Genomic DNA, 20,734 nt, shown 5'->3' with positions numbered 1-20,734 from the left:
GACGTGGGAGGATAGCTTGAACCCAGGAGTTTGAGACCTGCTGGGCAATATAGCGAGACCCCATTCTCCACAAAAAGGAAAAACAAAAAAAGACAAGTAAACAAAGATCCTGATAGGATGACCAGCATAAAGTAGGTGCTGAATAAATAGAGGCTGTTTATCATTATTATTATTATTATTTGAGACGGAGTCTCACTCTGTCACCCAGGCTGGAGTGCAGTGGTATGATCTTGGCTCACTGCAACCTCCATCTCCTGGGTTCAAGCCATTCTCCTGCCTCAGCCACCTGAGTAGCTGGGATTACAGGTGCCCACCACCGTGACCGGCTAAGTTCTGTATTTTTTTAGTAGGGATGGGGTTTCATCATGTTGGCCAGGCTGGTTTCAAACTCCTGACCTCAGGTGATCTGCCTGCCTTGGCCTCCCAAAGTGGTGGGATTACAGGCACAAGTCACCACGTCTGGCTGAGGCTGTTTATTATTATTATTTGTTCATTATTTATACCTATGTTTTCTTCTAAAATTTTATAGTTTTAATTCCTTTTTTAAAAAATTTTTGTTTGTTTATTTATTTATTTATTTATTTTGAGACAGGATCTCACTCTGTCATCCAGGCTGGAGTGCAGTGGCACAATCTCAGCTCACTTCAGCCTCTGCCTCCCAGGCTCAAACAATTCTCCCACTTCAGCCTCCTGAGTAGCTGGGACCACAGATGTGCACCACCACTCCCAGCTAACTTTTTGTATTCTTGGTGAAGATGGGGTTTCACCATGTTGCAGTCTGGTCTCAAACTCCTGAGCTCAAGTGATACATCCATCTCGGCTTCCCAAAGTGTTGGGATTACAGGCATGAGCCACAGTGCCTGGCCTAGTTTTAGCTCTTATGTTTAATTAAGATCCTTTATTTATTTTGAGTTTTATTTATTTATTTATTGAGATGGAGCCTCGCTGTGTCACCAGGCTGGAGTGCAATGGCGTGATCTCGGCTCACCGCAACCTCCTCCTCCCGGTTTCAAGCAATTCTGCCTCAGCCTCCCAAATAGCTGGGATTACATGCTCATGCCACCATGCCTGGCTAATTTTTGTATTTTTAGTAGAAATGGGGTTTCACCATGTTGGCCAGGCTGGTCTCGAACTCCTGCCCTCGGGTGATCCACCTGCCTTGGCCTCCCAAAGTGCTGGGATTACAGGCGTGAACCACTGTGGCTGGCCTAAATTGTTTATTTTTATTTTTTGTAGAGACAGAGTCTGGCCATGTTACCCAATCTGATCTTGAACTCCTGCTGTCATCTGATTCTCCTGCCTCAGCCTCCCAGAGTGCTGGGATAAGAGGTGTGAGGCACCATCCCTGGCCAGTTTTCAGTCTAAGTATGATGTTAGCTGTGGGTCTTTCCCTTTCCCTTTCTCTTTTCCTTTTCCTTTTCCTTTCCCCTTTCCTTTCCTTTCCTTTCCTTTCCTTTCTCCTTTCCTTTCCTTTCCTTTCTCCTTTCCTTTCCTTTCTCCTTTCCTTTCCTTTCCTTTCCTTTCCTTTCCTTTCCTTTCCTTTCCTTTCCTTCCGTTCCGTTCCGTTCCGTTTCTTTCCTTTCCTTTCCTTTCCTTTCCTTTCCTTTCCTTTCCTTTCCGTTCCGTTCCGTTCCGTTCCGTTCCGTTCCGTTTCTTTCCTTTCCTTTCCTTTCTCCTTTCCTTTCCCCTTTCCCCTTTCCTTTCCACTTTCCTTTCCCTTCCGCTTTCCTTTCCTGGCCTGTCCTGTCCTGTCCGCTTTCCCTTCCGCTTTTCTTTCCTCTTTTCTCTCCTCTTCTCCTCTCTCCTCTCTCCTCTTTGACATCTGAAGACTAAGCCGTGGATGTTTCATAAAAGTTCCTTCTGGGGTGGGTGTGGTGGCTCATGCCTGTAATCCAAGCACTTTGGGAGGCTGAGGTGGGCGGATCACAAGGTCAGGAGATCGAGACCATCCTGGCTAACATGGTGAAACCCCGTTTCCACTAAAAATACAAAAACAAAATTAGCCGGGTGTGGTGGCAGGAGCCTGTAGTCCCAGCTACTTGGCGACAGAACGAGAGACTCTGACTCAAAAGAAAACAAAAAATTCTTTCTGGCTGGGTACTCTGACTCTTTCACCCTATAATTTCAGTGCTTTGGGAGCCTATGGCAGGAGAAGTGCTTGAGGCCAGGAGTTGGAGACTGCAGTGAGCTATGATTGCAGGCCACAGAGCAAGACTTTGTCTCTAAATTAAAAATAAATAAATAAATAAATAATAAATAAAATAAAAGTTCTTTGTTAGGTTGAAGGAGTTTCCTTCTCTTCCTAGTTTTCTGAGTATTTTTTGTTATAAGAGGGTGTTGCATTTTGCCAAAATTTTTTTCTGTGTCTATTTTCCTATATTCTATTGTTATCGTGTATTATATTAATTGGTTTTCAGATGTTAAACCAACCAAGCTTTCCTGGGTTAATTCTTTTTTTTTTTTTTTTTTGAGACGGAGTCTCGCTGTCGCCCAGGCTGGAGTGCAGTGGCGCGATCTTGGCTCACTGCAGGCTCCGCCCCCTGGGGTTCATGCCATTCTCTTGCCTCAGCCTCCCGAGTAGCTGGGACTACAGGCGCCCGCCACCTCGCCCGGTTAATTTTTTGTATTTTTAGTAGAGACGGGGTTTCACCGTGTTAGCCAGGATGGTCTCGATTTCCTGACCTCGTGATCCGCCCGCCTCAGCCTCCCAAAGTGCTGGGATTACAGGCGTAAGCCACCGCACCTGGCCTCCTGGGTTAATTCTTGTTTGGTCATTTGTAATCTTTTTTATGTGTTGCTGGATTTAGTTTGCTACTGTTTTGTTGAGGATTTTTATATCTATATTCACAAGGGATATTGGTTTGTGGTTTTACTGTGATGTCTTTGTCTGGTTTTGCTATGAGGGTATTGCTGGCCTCATAGATGAGTTGGCAGTGTTCCGTTCCGAATTTCTTCGAAAAGTTTGAGAATAATTGGTATTAGTTCTTTACATATTTGATAGAATTTAAAATGAAGCCAGCCATGTGTTTCTTTTTTCTTTTTTTTTGAGACAGGGTCTCACTCTGTTACCCAGGCTGGAGTGTTACCCACGATCACGTTTCACTGCAGGCATGACCTCCCAGGCCCAACTCCTACCTCAGCCTCCCAAGTAGCTGGGGACCTCAGGCATGTGCCACCATGTGTGGCTAACTTTTTTATTTTGATAGAGATGGGGTCTCCTTATGTTGCTCAAGCTAAAGTGAGGCTATCTGGGACTGCACTTTTCTTTGTAGGGATATTTTGATTACTCATTCAGTCTTTTTTTTGTTTTGTTTTTTTGGAGGCAGAGTCTCTCTCTGTCACCCAGGCTGGAGTGCAGTGGCACGATATTGGCTCACTGCAGCCTCTGCCTCACAGGTTCAAACAATTCTTGTGCCTCACCCTCCAGAGTAGCTGGGACTACAGGTGTGCACCACCACACCTGGTTAAATTTTTTTTTTTTTCATTTTTAGTAGAGACGGGGTTTTGCCATGTTGCCCAGGCTGGTCTCGATCTCCTGAAGTCAAGCAATCCGCCTGCCTTGGCCTCCCAACGTGCTAGGATTATCATTCAGTCTTTTCACTTCTTATGGGTATATTCAGATTTTCTGTTTCTTCTTGTGTTAGTGTTGGTAGTTTGTATCTTTCTAGGAGTTTGTCCATTTCACCTATGTCATCTAATACTGTCACACAATTGTTCAATTATTCTTTTTTTTTTTTTTTTTTGAGACGGAGTCTCACTCTGTCACCCAGGCTGGAGTGCCGTGGCGCGATCTCAGCTCACTGCAAGCTCCGCCTCCCGAGTTCACAGCATTCTCCTGCCTCAGACTCCCGAATAGCTGGGACTACAGGCGCCCACCATCACGCCCGGCTAATTGTTTTGTATTTTTAGTAGAGACAGGGTTTCATCGTGTTAACCAGGATGGTCTCGATCTCCTGACCTCATGATCCGCCTGCCTCGGCCTCCCAAAGTGCTGGGATTACAGGCGTGAGCCACCGCGCCCAGCTCAATTATTCTTTTTAAATTATTTTTATTTCTGTCAGATCAGTAGTAATTACCTCTCTCATTCTAATTTTAGTAATTTGAGTTTTGTCTCTTTTTTTCTTGTTCAATCTGTCTAAGGTTTGCCAACTTGTTGATCTTTTTAACTAACTAAATTTGGATTTGTTAATTTTCTTTTTCTTTCTAGAGATAGGGTCTCACTCTGACTCTGGAGTGAGTGGTGCAATCACAGCTCAGTACAGTCTCAACCTTCAGGCTCAAGTGATCCTCCTTCCTTGGCCTCCCAAAGTACTGGGATTACAGGCGTGAGCCATCGTGCCCAGCCCATATGTAATTTTGATAGATCTTGCTAAATTGTCCTCCCTAGACAATTATAGACAATGTGTGTATAAATTATATTCCCAATGGCATTGTATGAGAGTACCCACTTTTTCATACCTCTTGCCAGCACTGGGTGATATGAAACTTTTGGATTTTTGCCAATCTAATAGGTAAAACATGAAATCTTCATGTGTTTTTGATTTCTAAATTTTCTTATATTGGGTTAGCTTGGCCACCTTTCATATGTTTGAGCCAGATGTATTTCTGTTTCTTGTAAATTATCTTTTCATATCCTTTACCCATTTTTCTACTGGACTGTTTATCGTTTTCGTTGATTTATAGGAACCTAACATTTATTAGGGAAATTATTCCTTTTCCTGATAGGAGTTAATATTTTCCCTAGTCTGTCTTGCAATGAACATTTAATTACCTGCCATGTGCAATATCCGAAGTGCTGGAGTTGTACTGTTAAACAAGAGGTCTCCAGCTGCCCCCTTGGAGGTTATATTCTAATGCAGGGAGGTGGGGAGAAAATATACAAATAAGCAAGGTAATTTCCAGCCGTGGCCCATACCCAAAAAGAAATAAAACAGGATAGATAACATTATGATAACAGGCGAATAATGTTTATATAACAAGCTGAGTGGGAGGCTGGCGTGGTGGCGCATGCCTGTTATCCCAGCACTTTGGGAGGCCGAGGCGGGCAGACCACAAGTTCAGGAGATCGAGACCATCCTGGCTAACATGGTGAAACCCCGTCTCTACTAAAATTACAAAGAATTAGCTGGGCATGGTGGCATGTGCCTGTAGTCCCAGCTACTCGGGAGGCTGAGGCAGGAGAATCGCTTGAACCTGGGAGGTGGAGGTTGCAGTGAGCTGAGATCGTGCCACTGCACTCCAGCCTGAGCGACAGAGCGAGACTCCATCTCAAAGAAAGAAAGCTGAGTGGGAGATGATAGTAAAGTCCAAAAGGCAGATAGTATTGTGTAGATAGTATCTATACAAAAGGCAAGGTGGAATGAGCCATTTGTGTAGTTGGGGAAGAAGTGCTAAGACCACAAGGCAGATTGAACCCAGCATTCTTGGGGGCAGTGAAAGGAGGCCAGTGGTGCTGGGTGTCATGAGCAAGGGGAGAAGGGGTATGAGGTGGGGCTGGAATGGTGGCAGGGGCCAGACCCTGAGCATCTAGTAGGCCGTGAGGAAGAGTGCAGATTTTATGCTAAGTGTTGTGGAAAACCTCAGGAAGGTAATAAGCAGGAAATTACTGTAATGCAAGTAATTTTCCAAGTCATTAAAAATTACTGGAGAGGCCGGGCGCGGTGGCTCATGCTTGTAATCCCAGCACTTTGGGAGGCCGAGGCGGGCGGATCACGAGGTCAGGAGATCGAGACCATGGTGAAACCCCATCTCTACTAAAAATACAAAAAAATTAGCCGGGCGTGGTGGCGGGCACCTGTAGTCCCAGCTACTCGGAGAGGCTGAGGCAGGAGAATGGCGTGAACCCCGGAGGCGGAGCTTGCAGTGAGCCGAGATTGCGCCACTGCACTCCAGCCTGGGCGACAGAGCGAGATTCTGTCTCAAAAAAAAAAAAAAAAAAAAATTACTGGAGAACTTTTAATGACTATTTGTTATTTCACGGTTTTATATATATATGTGTGTGTGTGTGTATATAAATACATATAATATATTAATAGATTATTATATATTATATATTTATTATATATTTAGATATAATTAATATATTATAAATATAATATATGTTAAATTATGTCTAAATATAATTATATTTAAGACAACTTATAAATTTGTATATTATATGTATAATAAATACAAATTATATATTATGTATAATAAATACAAATTATATATATTATATATAATAAATACAAAATAAATATATAATATATATTAAATATTTGTTTATTTATTTTTTTGAGACAGGGTCTTGCTCTGTTGCCCAGGCTGGAGTGCAGTGGCAGGATCACGGCCCATTGTAGCATCAACTTATCTTGCTCAAGTGATCCTCCTGCTTTAGCCTCCTGAGTAGCTGGACTACAGGCATGCACCACCACATCTGGTTAAATTTTTTTTTTTTTTTTTTCAGACGGAGTCTTGCTTTGTCATCCAGGCTGGAGTGCAGTGGCGCAATCTCGGCTCACTGCAACCTCCACCTCCCGGGTTCAAGCAGTTCTCTGCCTCAGCTTCCTGAGTAGCTGGGATTACAGGCACCCGCCACCACACCCAGCTAATTTTTGTGTTTTTAGTAGAGACAGGGTTTCACCATCTTGGCCAGGCTGGTCTTGAACTCCTGACCTCGTGATCCATTCATCTCAGCCTTCCAAAGTGCTGGGATTACAGGCATGAGCCACTGCACCTGGCTATTTTTTTTTTTTTTTGAAACAGGGTCTCACTCTGTCGCCCAGGCTAGTGTGCAGTGGCACAATCTCAGCTCACTGCAGCCTTGACCTCCTGGGCTCAAGCGATCCTCCCACCTTAGCCTCCTGAGTAGCTGAGACCACAGGGACCTGCCACCACACCCTGCTGATTTTTTATTTTTTGTAGAGATAGGGTTTCACCATGTTGCCTAGACTAATTTTTAAATTCTTGGTAGAGATGGGTGCCCCCTGTGTTGCCCAGGCTGGTCATGAGCTCCTGGGGTCAAGTGATCCTCCTGCCTTAGCCTCCCAAAGGGCTGAGATTACAGGTGTGAGCCACTGCACCTGGCCATGTGGTTATAGATAAACTGCCATTTGTTAAACTCATTGGTAAATGTTGTTTTTTCTCTCCTAATTTTTAATCTTATAAAATCTTGATAAGCAGATTGATAATTCTGATTGCCTTCTTAGGCTATTTTCCTACAATTAGCATTTATGAGCAATTTTTAAACATTTGATACATGAAATTCAACAGCCCTCTGATGCATGCTTTTGTATTACAGAATGTGTGAATGACAACTACTGGTTTGGGAGGGACAAAAGCTGTGAATATTGCTTTGATGAACCACTGCTGAAAAGAACAGATAAATACCGGACGTATAGCAAGAAACACTTTCGGATTTTCAGGGTAGGTAACAAATACCCGCGTATCTAGGAGAGCTGGTAATCTGGTCATTGTTTTTCGGTATTTTCCCACTATAAATCTCTGCTGTTCAAAGTTTGAAATAAAATGTTCTCTATTTTAGGAAGTGGGTCCTAAAAACTCTTACATTGCATACATAGAAGATCACAGTGGCAATGGAACCTTTGTAAATACAGAGCTTGTAGGGAAAGGAAAACGCCGTCCTTTGAATAACAATTCTGAAATTGCACTTTCACTAAGCAGAAATAAAGGTAATATTATTATCTTATGGTTACTGGATTTTTTTTTTTCCACTCTCTCATAGGAGGAAAATTTGTCCTGTCCTTACAGAGTATGTTTTAAGTGAGTAAAGATGAGTAAGTTGCCGGGCGTGGTGGCTCACACCTGTAATCCCAGCACTTTAGGAGGCTGAGGCGGATGGATCACCTGAGGTCAGGAGTTCGAAACCAGCCTGACCCACATGGAGAAACCCTGTCTCTACTAAAAATACAAAATAAGCCGGGCATGGTGGCACATGCCTATAATCCCAGCGACTCAGGAGGCTGAGGCAGGAGAATCGCTTGAACCCGGGAGGCGGAGGTTGCAGTGAGTCAAGATCGTGCCATTGCACTCTAGCCTGGGCAACAAGAATGAAACTCTGTCTCAAAAAAAAAAGATGAGTAAGTTAGCATTCAAGATTCAACTTTGTTGTCCTAGTTGCATTGTAAAATTATGAAAAAGTTCCATCCAGACAGATTTTTAAGGTTTTAAGGTTTAATTGGTTTTATGTAATGCCATATACTGTGTTTTTTTTTTTTTTTTAGATGGAGTCTTGCACTGTCACCTGGGCTGGAGTGCAGTGATGCAATCTCGGCTCACTGCAACCTCCGCCTCCCAGTTTCAAGCGATTCTCCTTGCCTCAGCCTCCCAAGTAGTTGGGATTACAGGCTCCTGCCACCATACCCAGCTAATTTTTTTGTATTTTTGGTAGAGATGGGGTTTCACTGTGTTGGCCAGGCTGGCCTTGAACTCCTGACCTCGTGATCTGCCTGCTTCAGCCTCCCAAAGTGCTGGGATTACAGGCGTGAGCCCCCTCCTGGCCCATATACTGTTAATTGAATTATCATGGTGATTAAAATAAGTTATAGTTCATTGATTGATTCAGTGTATACCACATCAGTCTTAGATATCTATGAATTGTTGTTTCAGGCCATTAATTCATTTTTCCTTCCTCTTCACCTCATTCTTTCCTTTCTTCATTTTTTCCATTCATTTTTTTCTTTCTTTCTTTTTCAAGACATGGTCTCACTCTCTCTCCCAGGCTGGAGTTCAGTGGCACTGCAACCTCTGCCTCCCAGGCTCAGGTGATCCTCCCACCTTAGCCTCCTGAGTAGCTGTGACCACAGACACATGCCATCATGCCTGGCTAATTTTTTGTATTTTTGGTAGAGACGGGGTTTGTTGGCCAGACTGGTCTTAGACTTCTGAGCTCAAGCAGTCTGCCTGCCTTGGCCTCCCAAAGTTCTAGGATTACAGGTGTGAGCCACCACGTCCAGCCCCATTCATTTATTTCTGTATACATTTATTGAGCTCCTTTTTTTTTTTGAGACGGAGTCTTGCTCTGTCACCCAGGCTGGAGTGCAGTGGCGCGATCTCGGCTCACTGCAAGCTCTGCCTCCTGGGTTCACACCATTCTCCTGCCTCAGCCTCCTGAGTAGCTGGGACTACAGGCGCCCGCCACCACGCCCACATAATTTTTTGTATTTTTAGTAGAGACGGGGTTTCACTGTTTTAGCCAGGATGGTCTCGATCTCCTGACCTCGTGATCTGCCTGCCTCGGCCTCCCAAAGTGCTGGGATTACAGACGTGAGCCACCGCGCCCGGCCTATTGAGCTCCTTTTATATGCCAGGTATTAGGCTATGAGTCCTTCTGTAAGAGGCTCACTTTAGAGCTTCTACCTTTGTAAATACTACATGGTTATCCTGCGCAAGTGGAGATGTTTATCAACCTCGTCAGGTAGCATTTTATAAGCATCCATTTCTAAAACTATGAAAATAACATCTAAAATGAACAATTGTTTTTCAGGGTAATATCTAGAAAGGATACCTGACAAAAACAACCCATAGAGTTAAAAGTAGCTCAGCGTGATTAGACAGGAGGAATACTATTTTTCTTTAGTTAAAGAAACCATAGACCTTCCCAAACTTATCTGAGAGTCGAATGACTTGGAGGGTGTCTATGTGTGTGTGAGACATTTTGAAAGTAAAGGTTCATATAAGTACTCTTCTCCGGATTCTGGTAGGGATTTAAAAAATCATGCCTCTAGGGGCTGTGGCATGAGTCTGTAGTCCCTGCTACTCAGAAAGGTGAGGCTAGAGGATCCCTTGAGCCCCGGATTTTAAGGCTACAGTGAGCTATGATTGAGCCTGTAAATAGCCCCTGCCCTCCAGCCCGGGCAACATGGTGAGACCCCATCTAACCAAATAAAATAAAGTCATGCCTAAGGGATTTTCATGCAGTCAGTCTTCAGTCTGGTATCTTGAAACTATGTCTGTGTTGGGCATCCTGAAGTACATTTTATGATTAACTTAGTTTTTCCTGTTTCTGACTATTTTGACTATTTTGTTTTGTTTTCTTTTTTTTGAGACGGAGTCTGGCTCTATCGTCCAGGCTGGAGTGCAGTGGCATGATCTTGGCTCACTGCAAGCTCCGCCTCCTGGGTTCACGCCATTCTTCTGCCTCAGCCTCCCAAGTAGCTGGGACTATAGGCGTCCGCCACCGCGCCCGGCTAATTTTTTGTATTTTTAGTAGAAATGGGGTTTCACCGTGTTAGCCAGGATGGTCTCCATCTCCTGACCTCATGATCCTTCCGCCTCGGCCTTCCAAAGTGCTGGGATTACAGGCGTGAGCCACTGCGCCCGGCGACTATTTTGTTTTCTATCTGACAGTTAACAGGGCAGCTGCTTTAGGTTTTGCTGTTTGTGGGTACCTAGGGGAGGAGGCAACTGGGTGCTGAAATTTGGTCTGTCCTCTCCTTGACAAGCTGTGTGCCACCTTCTTCTCATTGGTCTACCCAAAGGGCACTTTTCTTCCTCTTTTTAAAACAATAAATAAACATTAAAAAATTTATTTAATAGATAAATAAAAATTATAGGCTGGCGTGGTAGCTCATGCCTGTAATCTCAGCACTTTGGGAGGCCAAGACAGGAAGATTGCTTGAGTCCAGGAATTTGAGACCAGCTTGGGCAACACAGTGAGACCCCATCTCTACCAAACATAAAAAAATTAGCTGGGCATGCTGGTATGTTCCTGTAGTCCCAGCTGCTTGGGAGTCTGAGGTGGGAGGATTGCTTGAGCCTGGGAGGCCGAGGCTACAGTGAGCCAAGATTGCACCACTGCACTCTAGCCTGGGCAAGAGAGTGAGAACGTGTCTCGAAAAAATTATATATATTTATCATGTACAACATGTTTTGAAATATGTATACATTGTAGAATGGCTAATTTGAGCTAACATGCATTACCTCACATATTATCTTTTTTTTTATAGAGAAAATACTTAAAATCTACTCTCTCAGCTGATTTTCAAAAATATGCCGGGGCGCGGTGGCTCATGTCTTTAATCCCAGCACTTTGGGAGGCCAAGGCGGGCGGATCACCTGAGGTCAGGAGTTCGAGACCAGCCTGGCCAACATGGTGAAACCCCGTCTCTACTAAAAATACAAAAATCAGCCGGGCGTGGTGGCAGGCACCTGTAATCCCAGCTACTCAGGGGTCTGAGGCAGAAGAATCGCTTGAACCCAGGAGGTGGAGGTTGCAGTGAGCCAAGATCGTGCCATTGCACTCTAGCCTGGGGGACAAGAGCGAGACTCCGTCTCAAAAAAAAAAAAAAAACCCAAACAAACAAGCAAAAAACAGTACATTGTTGTTAACTACAATCACCATGTTGTACAATAAATCTCTGTTTTCTTTAATTTGAACAAAGATGTCATATAGGCTAAAGGTGACCCTTAATAAAGTAGGTCAGACTGGTCTTCTGCAGGCTGCATTTGGTCTACAGATATTTTATTAGGCATTTACTGATACTTACAGTGGTAATGTGAACATCCAGATGTCTTAGAGAAGTTGTAATATGTGGCCACAGTGAGTCTACAGTCCCACAACCTGAGGATCTGTAGGCACTGAGTAGAGGCTGCTTCCTTTAGATGGAAGGTGTGTTTTCTCTCCCCACTTCTCCATGGTGTCTTAAACTCAACACAGCCTGACCCTGTTACATTACCTTCCTGACTTGTGTGGACAATGGCGTTTGAGCCCTTGAAGTAAACCTTGACAGGAGAAATACATCATGAGAGCCCATCAAATTTCTAGGTTCTCAGATGCCACTGGAACATACAGGGTTATGAATAGCTACAAGCATAGAGGGACACTTGTGGCTGGGTGGCCAGCAGGTCTCTGTCACCAGACAAGTACCTGCCTCTTGTGTACCAGCCTGGAATGAAATATACTCAGGTGACTCAGATTTGTACCAGAGACTGGATCTTTAGGTTATTCTAGGGAGGTCAAAACCTGTCACCTGAGATCTGAGAAACTCAAGGGTCTTAACAAATTTCACTCTTTCAAGATAGCATAGGCAGTTGCAAATTAATCATTGATGACTTTGTAGAATTGAAATATTTGGGCCGGGCGTGGTGGCTCATGCCTGTAATTCCAGCACTTTGGGAGGCCGAGGCGGGCGCGTCAGGAGATCAAGACCATCCTGGCTAACACGGTGAAACTCCGTCTCTAGTAAAAATACAAAAAATTAGCCAGGTGCGGCGGCGGGCGCCTGTAGTCTCAGCTACTCAAGAGGCTGAGGCAGGAGCATGGCGTGAACCCGGGAGGCGGAGCTTGCAGTGAGCCTAGATAGCGCCATTGCAGTCCGGCCTGGGTGAAAGAGCGAGACTCTGTCTCAAAAAAAAAAAAAAAAAAAAAGAAATATTTGATAATTTATTACAGGCTTGGCCCACGTGGGTGGTTAAATTATTAAATGATCAGCACTGTCCTGGGTTATAGAATTTAAAAAGTAGTTGTCTTACTTTTTTTTTTTTTGGGTGGGCACATTGGCTAACTCCTGTAATCCCAGCACTTTGGGAGGCCAAAGTGGGTGGATCACTTGAGGTCAGGAGTTCGAGATCAGCCTGGCCAACATGGTAAAATCCCGTCTCTACTAAAAATACAAAACTTAGCCGGGCATGGTGCTGTGCGCCTGTAATCCCAGCTACTCAGGAGGCTGAGGCACAAAAATTGCTTGAACCTGGGAGGTGGAGGTTGCAGTGAGCTGAGGTCATGCCACTGCACTCCAGCCTGGGCAACAGAGTGAAACTCTCTCAAAAAAAAAAAAAAAAAAAAAAAAAATTACTTTTTTTTAGATACAGCCCAAATAATGGAGAAAAAAGGGAATTTGTTTAGAAAATGTTATTTACCTAGCTTTACAAATATGTTGAATATGGTTTGCACTATAAAATACTTAATACCGGATATATAAAGGTATAAATGGCTGAGAGATGATAATACTAGTATGGTGATACTGATGGCCTGATTTTCATTGGGATATTTACTTGCCTAGACCATATTTTCTAGGCCCAGACTGATTGATTGCTTTTTGATTCTGGGCCTGTTGTAAATCTGCATGGACATTTTATATTAGTGTAATTGATCAATATTCTGAGGTCAAGGAATATAAATAATGTTATGTTATGGATTTTTTGCACTACTTTCAGAGTGATGCTTATAGTTCCATTGAAGCATGAAATTTGACTACCATTTATTTCTCAAGGGCTGTACAATATGTATTAGCCTACTAATACCTATTGTATTACATACATACTAATTTCCTTAAGGTTACATGTTAAATGTAGTTAAAAACAATTCTTATATTACATATGACTAATAAATTTTAGAATCAATGATCTCCTCTTATGAATAAATTAATGAAACCCATTTCTACTCTTTTTTTCCTTAGTTTTTGTCTTTTTTGATCTGACAGTAGATGATCAGTCAGTTTATCCTAAGGCATTAAGAGATGAATACATCATGTCAAAAACTCTTGGAAGGTAAATTATTTTCTTATGTAACTGCACTTAATTTTTTCCCTATACATTTGTGATTGGTAGTTTCTCATTTCTGATTTTATAACACTCATTATGTATTGGTAACATTTGTATGGTATCTATTTGTGTATTATTTTTTATTTTTATTTTTGTGAGTTATTTCACACAGTCATTTCAATTTATTTTTATTTTATTTCTTTGTGAGACGGGGTGTTGCTCTGTTACCCAGGCTGGAGTGTAGTGGCACAATCAGAGCTCACTGTGGCCTTGATCTCCCAGGTCAAGGGATATCAGGCATGCAGCACCATGCACAGCTAATGTGTGTTTTTGTATTTTAGAGATGGGGTTGCGCTGTGTTGCCAGGGCTGGTCTTGAACTCCTGGGCTCAAGCCATCCTCCTGCCTTAGCCTCCCAAAGTGTTGAGATTAGTGGCATGAGCCACCACGCCCAGCCAAGTATTTCTTTTTTTATTTCCTTTTGTGTGTGTGTGTGTGTGTGTGTGTGAGACAAAGTCTCGCTGTGTTGCCCAGGCTGGAGTGCAGTGGTACGATCTTGGCTCACTGCAACTTCCACTCCCCAGGCTCAAGTGATCCTCCCACCTCAGCCTCCCAAGTAGCTGGGACTATAGGCTTGCACCACCATGCCTCGCTAATTTTTGTATTTTGTGTAGAGATGGCGTCTTGCCACGTTGCCCAGGCTGGCAACATGAAGTCGTGAGCTCAAGCGATCCACCCGCCTCGGCCTCCCAAAGTGCTAGGATTACAGGCATGAGCCACTGCGCCTGGCTCTGTGTATAGTATTTATATATATATATATATATATATATACATACCACATTTACATTCATCTGTGGACACTTAAATTGCTTCCCTATCTTGGCTATTGTGAATAATGCTGAAATGAACATGGGAGTGCAGATATCTCTTCAACATACTGATTTAAATTTTTTTTGGATATGTATCCAGAAGTGGGATTGCTGGATCATATGGTAATTATAATTTTAGTTTTTTGAGGAAACTTTATACTATTTTCCAAAATGGCTGTACTTACATTTCCACCAACAGTGTACCAGGGTTTTCTTTTCTTCACATCCTCTCCAACACTTGTTATTATTCATCTTTTTGATAATAGCCATTCTAACAGGCTTCAGGTGATATGTCATTGTGGTTTTAATTTGCATTTCCTTGATGGCTAGAGATGTTGAGCATTTTTCATACATCATGATAGGTGTATTTTTGATGTGTTTGATAATGATTAATTGAAATTAACTCTTTTGCCTCATGAATTTTATTGGTGATAACTTTTTTTTTTCTTTTTGGATGGAGTTTCACTCTGTCACTCAGGCTGGGGTGCAGTGGTGTGATCTTGGCTCACTGCAACCTCTGCCTCCTGGGTTCAGGCAATTCTGCCTCAGCCTCCCAAGTAGCTGGGACTACAGGTGTGCACCACCACATCCGGCTAATTTTTGTATTTTTAGTAGAGACGGGGTATCACCATATTGGCCAGGCTGGTCTTGAACTCCTGACCTCGTGATCTGCCCGCCTTGGCCTCCCAAAGTGCTGGCATTACAAGTGTGAGCCACCGCGCCCGGCTCGTGAAAACTTTTTAAAGGCAAATTTACTGAGATATAATTTATATACCATATAATGCACCCATTTGAAGTGTGCAATTTAGTGATTTTCAGTATATTCACAGAGTTGTGAAGCCATCACCACAATCAATTTTGGAATATTTTTTAATCATCTTCCAAAAACATGGTTACTGCATTTCTGTGCTGTTTAGAATTTTTGTTATCTTGGGATGTGAAGTGAAACCTACAATTGAATGTTACTTGGGGCAAAGTTCTAAAAAATTTTGGTCTCAGGACTCCTCACATTCTTAAAAATTATCAAGGACTCCAAAAAGCTTTTGTTTATGTGGCTTAAATCTATTGATATTTACTGTATTAGACATTACAATTGAGATTTCTGGTTTTTTTTTTTTTTTTTTTTCAGCAAGGTCTTACTCTGTCCTCAGGCTGGAGTGCAGTAGTGTGACCACAGCTTATGGCAACCTTGATCTCTCAGGTTCAAGCAATCCTCCCAACGTCAGCCTCCCGAGTAGCTGGGACTACACGGATGTGCCACCACATCTGGCTAATTTTTACTTTATTTTATTTTTTTTTGAGATGGAGTTTTGTTCTTGTTGCCCAGGCCGGAGTGCAATGGTGTGGTCTCAGCTCACTGCAACCTCTGCCTCCTGGGTTCAAGTGATTCTTCTGCCTCAGCCTCCCAGGTAGCTGGGATTACAGGTGCCTGCCACCACACACCTGGCTAATTTTTTTGTATTTTTAGTAGAGACGAGGTTTCACCATGTTGGCCTGGCTGGTCTTGAACTCCTGACCTCAGGTGATCTGCCTGCCTCAGCCTCCCAGAGTGCTGGATTACAGGCATGAGCCACCACACCTGGCCCTAATTTTTATTTTTTTTTATTGTAGAGATGAGTCTTGCTGTGTTGCCTAGGCTTGTCTCAAACTCCTGGGCTCAAGTTATCCTCCTGCCTCAGCCTCTCAAAGTGTTGGGATTACAGGTGTGAACTGCTGCATTTTGCCAAGACATTTTTTTATTAATTCATTAAGTAAATTTACTACATTTTAAGATGAGTAACATTTATTTTTTTATTCTTGAGACGGAGTCTTGCTCTGTCACCCAGGCTGGAGTGTAGTGGCGCGATCTCGGCTCACTTCAACCTCTGCCTCCCGGGTTCAGGCGATTTTTCTGCCTCAGCCACCCAAGTAGCTGGGACTATAGGCCTGTGCCACCACACCCAGCTAATTTTTTGTATTTTTAGTAGAGAGGGGGTTTTACCGTGTTAGCCAGGATGGTCTCGATCTCCTGACCTCATGATCTGCCTGCCTCGGCCCCCCAAGGTGCTGGGATTACAGGTGTAAGCCACTGCGCCTGGCCTGAGTAACATTTTTTATGAAAAATGATTATTAAAAAGATTAGTGAGAAGAGAGGCACTGTTCAACATTTTTGCAAATTTTTTTGACATGTGGCTTAGTTAGAAGATGGCTAGATTCTGTAATTTGCTTCGTCATTCAGTCTGTTATGTTGTCACATGCCACATAGCCTCTGGAAGTCTCCATACTTATGAGCTAATGAGAATGGAAAACACAAATAAAGTCTTAGTATTATTCTGAGCATAGTTGTGGCTTTGCGGATGCCCTGCAAGGTCTTGGGGTCCTCTTGGGGTGATCCAATCATACTTTGAGAACCATTTCTTTAGGAAAGTATCAGGATACTGTTACCACATTACAAAATGCTCTTCATTCCCCTTCCCTTCTCACAAAGGTCTTTCTACTGATATTTTTGGAAACATGGAAGGAAAGTACATAAAAGGAAATAATCATCTATATTCCTACAACATAGTTAAGCACAGTATCCTCTTTATTACATGGGAGAAATTTTAGTTTACTGATACTGAATTCAGTAACTGATGTGTTTCCATATTTGCACCGGTTGCTTGGAATCTAACCGTCAAACCTTTTCTTAAGAAATGTATGGGCTGGGCACGGTGGCTCACACCTGTAATCCTAGCACTTTGGGAGGCTGAGGCAGGTGGATCACCTGAGGTTGGGGGTTTGAGACCAGCCTGGCCAACATGGTGAAACTCTGTCTTTACTGAAAATACAAAAATTGGCCAGGTGTGATGACGCATGCCTGTAATCCCAGCTACTTGGGAGGTGGAGGCAGGAGAATAGCTTGAACCCAGGAGGCGGAGGTTGTAGTGAGCTGAGATTGCGCCACTGCACTCCACCCATGGCAACAGCATGAGACTCTGTCTCAAAAAAAAAAGAAAAAAGAAATGTATGAGGCTGGGTATGGTGGCTCATGCCTGTAACTCCAGCACTTTGGGAAGCCGAGGCAGGCGTATCGCTTGAGTCCAGGAGTTCAAGACCAGCCTAGGCAGCCATGGGCAATAGAGAAGTCCTGTCTCTAGAAAAAGTAGAAAAAGTTAGCTGAGCGTGGCGGGCTGCACCTGTAGTCTCAGCTACTTGGAAGGTGGAGGTGGGAGGATTACCTGAGCCCAGGAGGTGGAGGCTGCAGTGAGCCATGATCATGCCACTGCATTCCAGCCTGGGTGATAGAGTGAGACAATGTCTCGGGAGGAAAAAAAAAAAAGAAGAAGAAATGTATGGAATTCAGTGTTTTCCTAAGGGAAGATTTTTTTTTTTTTTTTTTTTTTTGAGATGGAGTCTCGCTCTGTCGCCCAGGCTGGAGTGCAGTGGCACAATCTCGGCTCTCTGCAAGCTCCGCCTCCCGGGTTCACGCCATTCTCCTGCCTCAGCCTCTCCGAGTACCTGGGACTACAGGCGCCCGCCACCACGCCCGGCTAATTTTTTCTATTTTTTAGTAGAGACGAGGTTTCACTGTGGTCTTGATCTCCTGACCTCGTGATCCACCCGCCTCGGCCTCCCAAAGTGCTGGGATTACAAGCGTGAGCCACCGCGCCCGGCCCCTAAGGGAAGATTTAATACGAATTCTGTAACTTGTAGCAAATGATAGAAACTCAACTCAAATGAATCAGGTAAGAGAAAAAGTTTACTGGCTTTTGTAACTGGGAAATAGCCAGGCCGGGCATAGTGGCTCACGCCTGTAATCCCAGTACTTTGGCAGGCCGAGGCTGGTGGATCACTTGAGGTCAGGAGTTTGAGACCAGCCTGGCTGACATGGTAAAACCCCATCTCTACTAAAAATATAAAAATTAACCTGGTGTGGTGGCATATGTCTGTAGTCCCAGCTACTTGGGAGGTTGAGGCAGGAGAATCGATTGAACCCAGGAGGCGGAGGTTGCAGTGAGCCGAGATGGCATCACTGCACTCCAGCCTGGGTGACAGAGCAAGACCCTGTCTCAAAAAAAAATAAATAAAATAAATAAATTAAAAATAAACAGGCAAATCCTTACTTCAAGCATGGCTGGATCTAGGAGGTCATTAGGCTTTACTTCATGGTCTTTGAGTTCTGATGGTCTGGTTGACTGTGTCTAAGAGCTCCCGCAGTGTCACCAGGGCTCTAGCTCCATCTCTTGATTCAGCTGTTTGTTGGCTTCCTACAGAATTGTTCTCTCTATATGGTAGGAAAAATGGCTACCAGGGGCTACAGAATGATATTTTCTTTGTCTAGAAACTAAAGCAGAGAGAAGTCTCTCTCCCAGTGTCAGCACTAGATTTCAAGGGCAACTCTGGCTGTATGTATGAATGAATGACAGGGTGTTGCTCTGTGTCTCAGGCTGGAGTGCAGTGGCATGATCACAGCTCACTGCTCCAGCTCAGTTTTGGTTATGTAGCTATCCTGTGTTTATAGGAATAGGGGTTGTGCCACAGTAGACACCCAGCTAGAGCTGCATGGACTTGGGGAGGAATTCCCAGGCAAAGGGTGACTGTTTCCAGGAGAAGGGAAACTGGGAAGTGCTTTGAGCTGATTTAAAAAAGAATACTTACATGGACCCTTACCTCATACCATACATAAGAATTAATTCAAAGTGGAACCAAGAATGAAATATAAGAGGTAAAACTATACAACTCTGGGAAGAAAGCATAGGGACAGCTCTTCATGACCTTGTATTTGGCAGTGGTTTCTTACATAAGACACCAAAAGCACAGCAACAAAAGAAAAAATAGATAAATTAGACTTAATCAAAATTTAAAACTTTTGTGCCTCAAAAGATACCTATCAAGAGAATGAAAACAAAACCAACAGAATGATTAAATATTTGCAAGCCCTATATCTGATAAGGGCTTATGTCTAGAATAGATAAAGACATCTTAGAACTCTACAATAAAAAATCAAACAACCTGCCATTTAAAAATGGGCAAAGGCACTGCACTCCAGCCTGGGCGACAGAGTGAAAGCCTGTCTCTAAAAACAAAACAAAAAAAATGGGCAAAGGGCTAGAATAGACATTTCTCTCAAGAACACATACAAAGGCCAAAAAGCACATCAAAAGATGCTGAATATCATTAGTCATTAGGGAAATACACATCAAAACCACAATGAGATACCACTTCACACCTACCTACTAGGCTGACCATAATAAGGAAACAGAAACTAGTAACTGTTGGTGAGGATGTGGAGAAATTGGAACCCCCATGTACTGCTAATGGGAATGTAAAATGATGTATGTAGCCACTGTGGAAAATAGTTTGGTGATTTCTTAAAAAGGTAAACATCTGAGCTTTATGGGGCATAAACAACAACAACAAACAACAACAGAAAAAGATAAACATAGAATTATCACGTGACCCAGAAATTCTCCTTCTAGGTATATAAATTCCCCAATTTAAAAAACAAGTGTTCAGGCCGGGCATGGTGGCTCATGCCTGTAATCCCAGCACTTTGGGAGGCCGAGGTGGGTGGATCGCTTGAGGTCAGGAGTTCGAGACCAGCCTGCCCAACATGGTGAAACCCCGTCTCTACTAAAAATACAAAAATTAGTTGGGCGAGGTGGCACACACCTGTAATCCCAGCTATTCAGGAGGCTGAGGCATGAGAATTGCTTGAAGCCAGGAGGCAGCGGTTGTAGTGAGCCAAGATTGTGCCACTGCACTCCAGCCTGGGTGACAGATCAAGCCTATATCTCAGAAAAAAAGCAAACAAGTGTTCAGACAAAAACTTGTACGTGAGGCCGGGCATGGTGGCTCACGCCTGTAATCCCAGCACTTTGGGGGGCCGAGATGGGCGGATCACGAGGTCAGGAGATCGAGACTATCCTGGCTAACACGGTGAAATCTCTACTAAAAATACAAAAAGATTAGCCGGGTGTGGTGGCGGGTGCCTGTAGTCCCAGCTACTCGAGAGGCTGAGGCAGGAGAATGGCGTGAACCCGGGAGGCGGAGCTTGCTGTGAGCCGAGATTGCACCACTGCACTCCAGCCTGGGCGACTGAGCGAGACTCCGTCTCAAAAAAAAAAAACTTGTACGGGAATGTTCATAGCAGCTTTAGTCACAATGAAGAAGTGTAATTTATCTATTTTTCTTTTGTTGCTTATGCTTTTGTTGTCATACTGAAGAAACCATTTACAAAAGGTGGAAACAAACCAAATAAATGTCTGTCAGAAGATGAATAGATAAACAAACTATGATACTTCCATATAATGGAATATTATTCAGCTGTAAAAAGGAATGAAGTACCACAAATGTTATGGCATTATGCTAAGGGAAAGAATCCAGACACGAAAGGCTACATATTGTGTGATTACATCGATATGA

The 20,734-nt window shown here is 43.4% G+C and overlaps 1 protein-coding gene across 6 annotated transcripts in view; it reads left to right on the top strand.

Moving 5' to 3' along the window:
* CHEK2 (checkpoint kinase 2) overlaps nucleotides 1-20,734 on the top strand; it is a 56,466-nt gene that overhangs the window by 11,151 nt on the left and 24,581 nt on the right. For 2 of the 6 annotated variants that reach the window (XM_030816022.1, XM_030816021.1), the window contains exons 3-5: nucleotides 7,280-7,404; nucleotides 7,523-7,670; nucleotides 13,398-13,488. In XM_030816022.1, the coding sequence (XP_030671882.1) occupies nucleotides 7,280-7,404; nucleotides 7,523-7,670; nucleotides 13,398-13,488 (364 nt within the window). Of the gene's footprint in view, nucleotides 1-1,236; nucleotides 1,366-7,279; nucleotides 7,405-7,522; nucleotides 7,671-7,723; nucleotides 7,762-10,946; nucleotides 11,061-13,397; nucleotides 13,489-20,734 lie in introns of all 6 variants that reach the window. The other 4 variants (XM_030816025.1, XM_030816020.1, XM_030816023.1 and 1 more) reach the window with 4 other exon arrangements.

This window comes from Nomascus leucogenys, chromosome 7b (assembly GCF_006542625.1).
Source record: "Nomascus leucogenys isolate Asia chromosome 7b, Asia_NLE_v1, whole genome shotgun sequence".
In the NCBI taxonomy this organism is placed as follows: domain Eukaryota; kingdom Metazoa; phylum Chordata; class Mammalia; order Primates; family Hylobatidae; genus Nomascus; species Nomascus leucogenys.
Note: the sequence above shows the minus strand (reverse complement) of the source record. Positions and strands in the feature narration are given on the sequence as shown.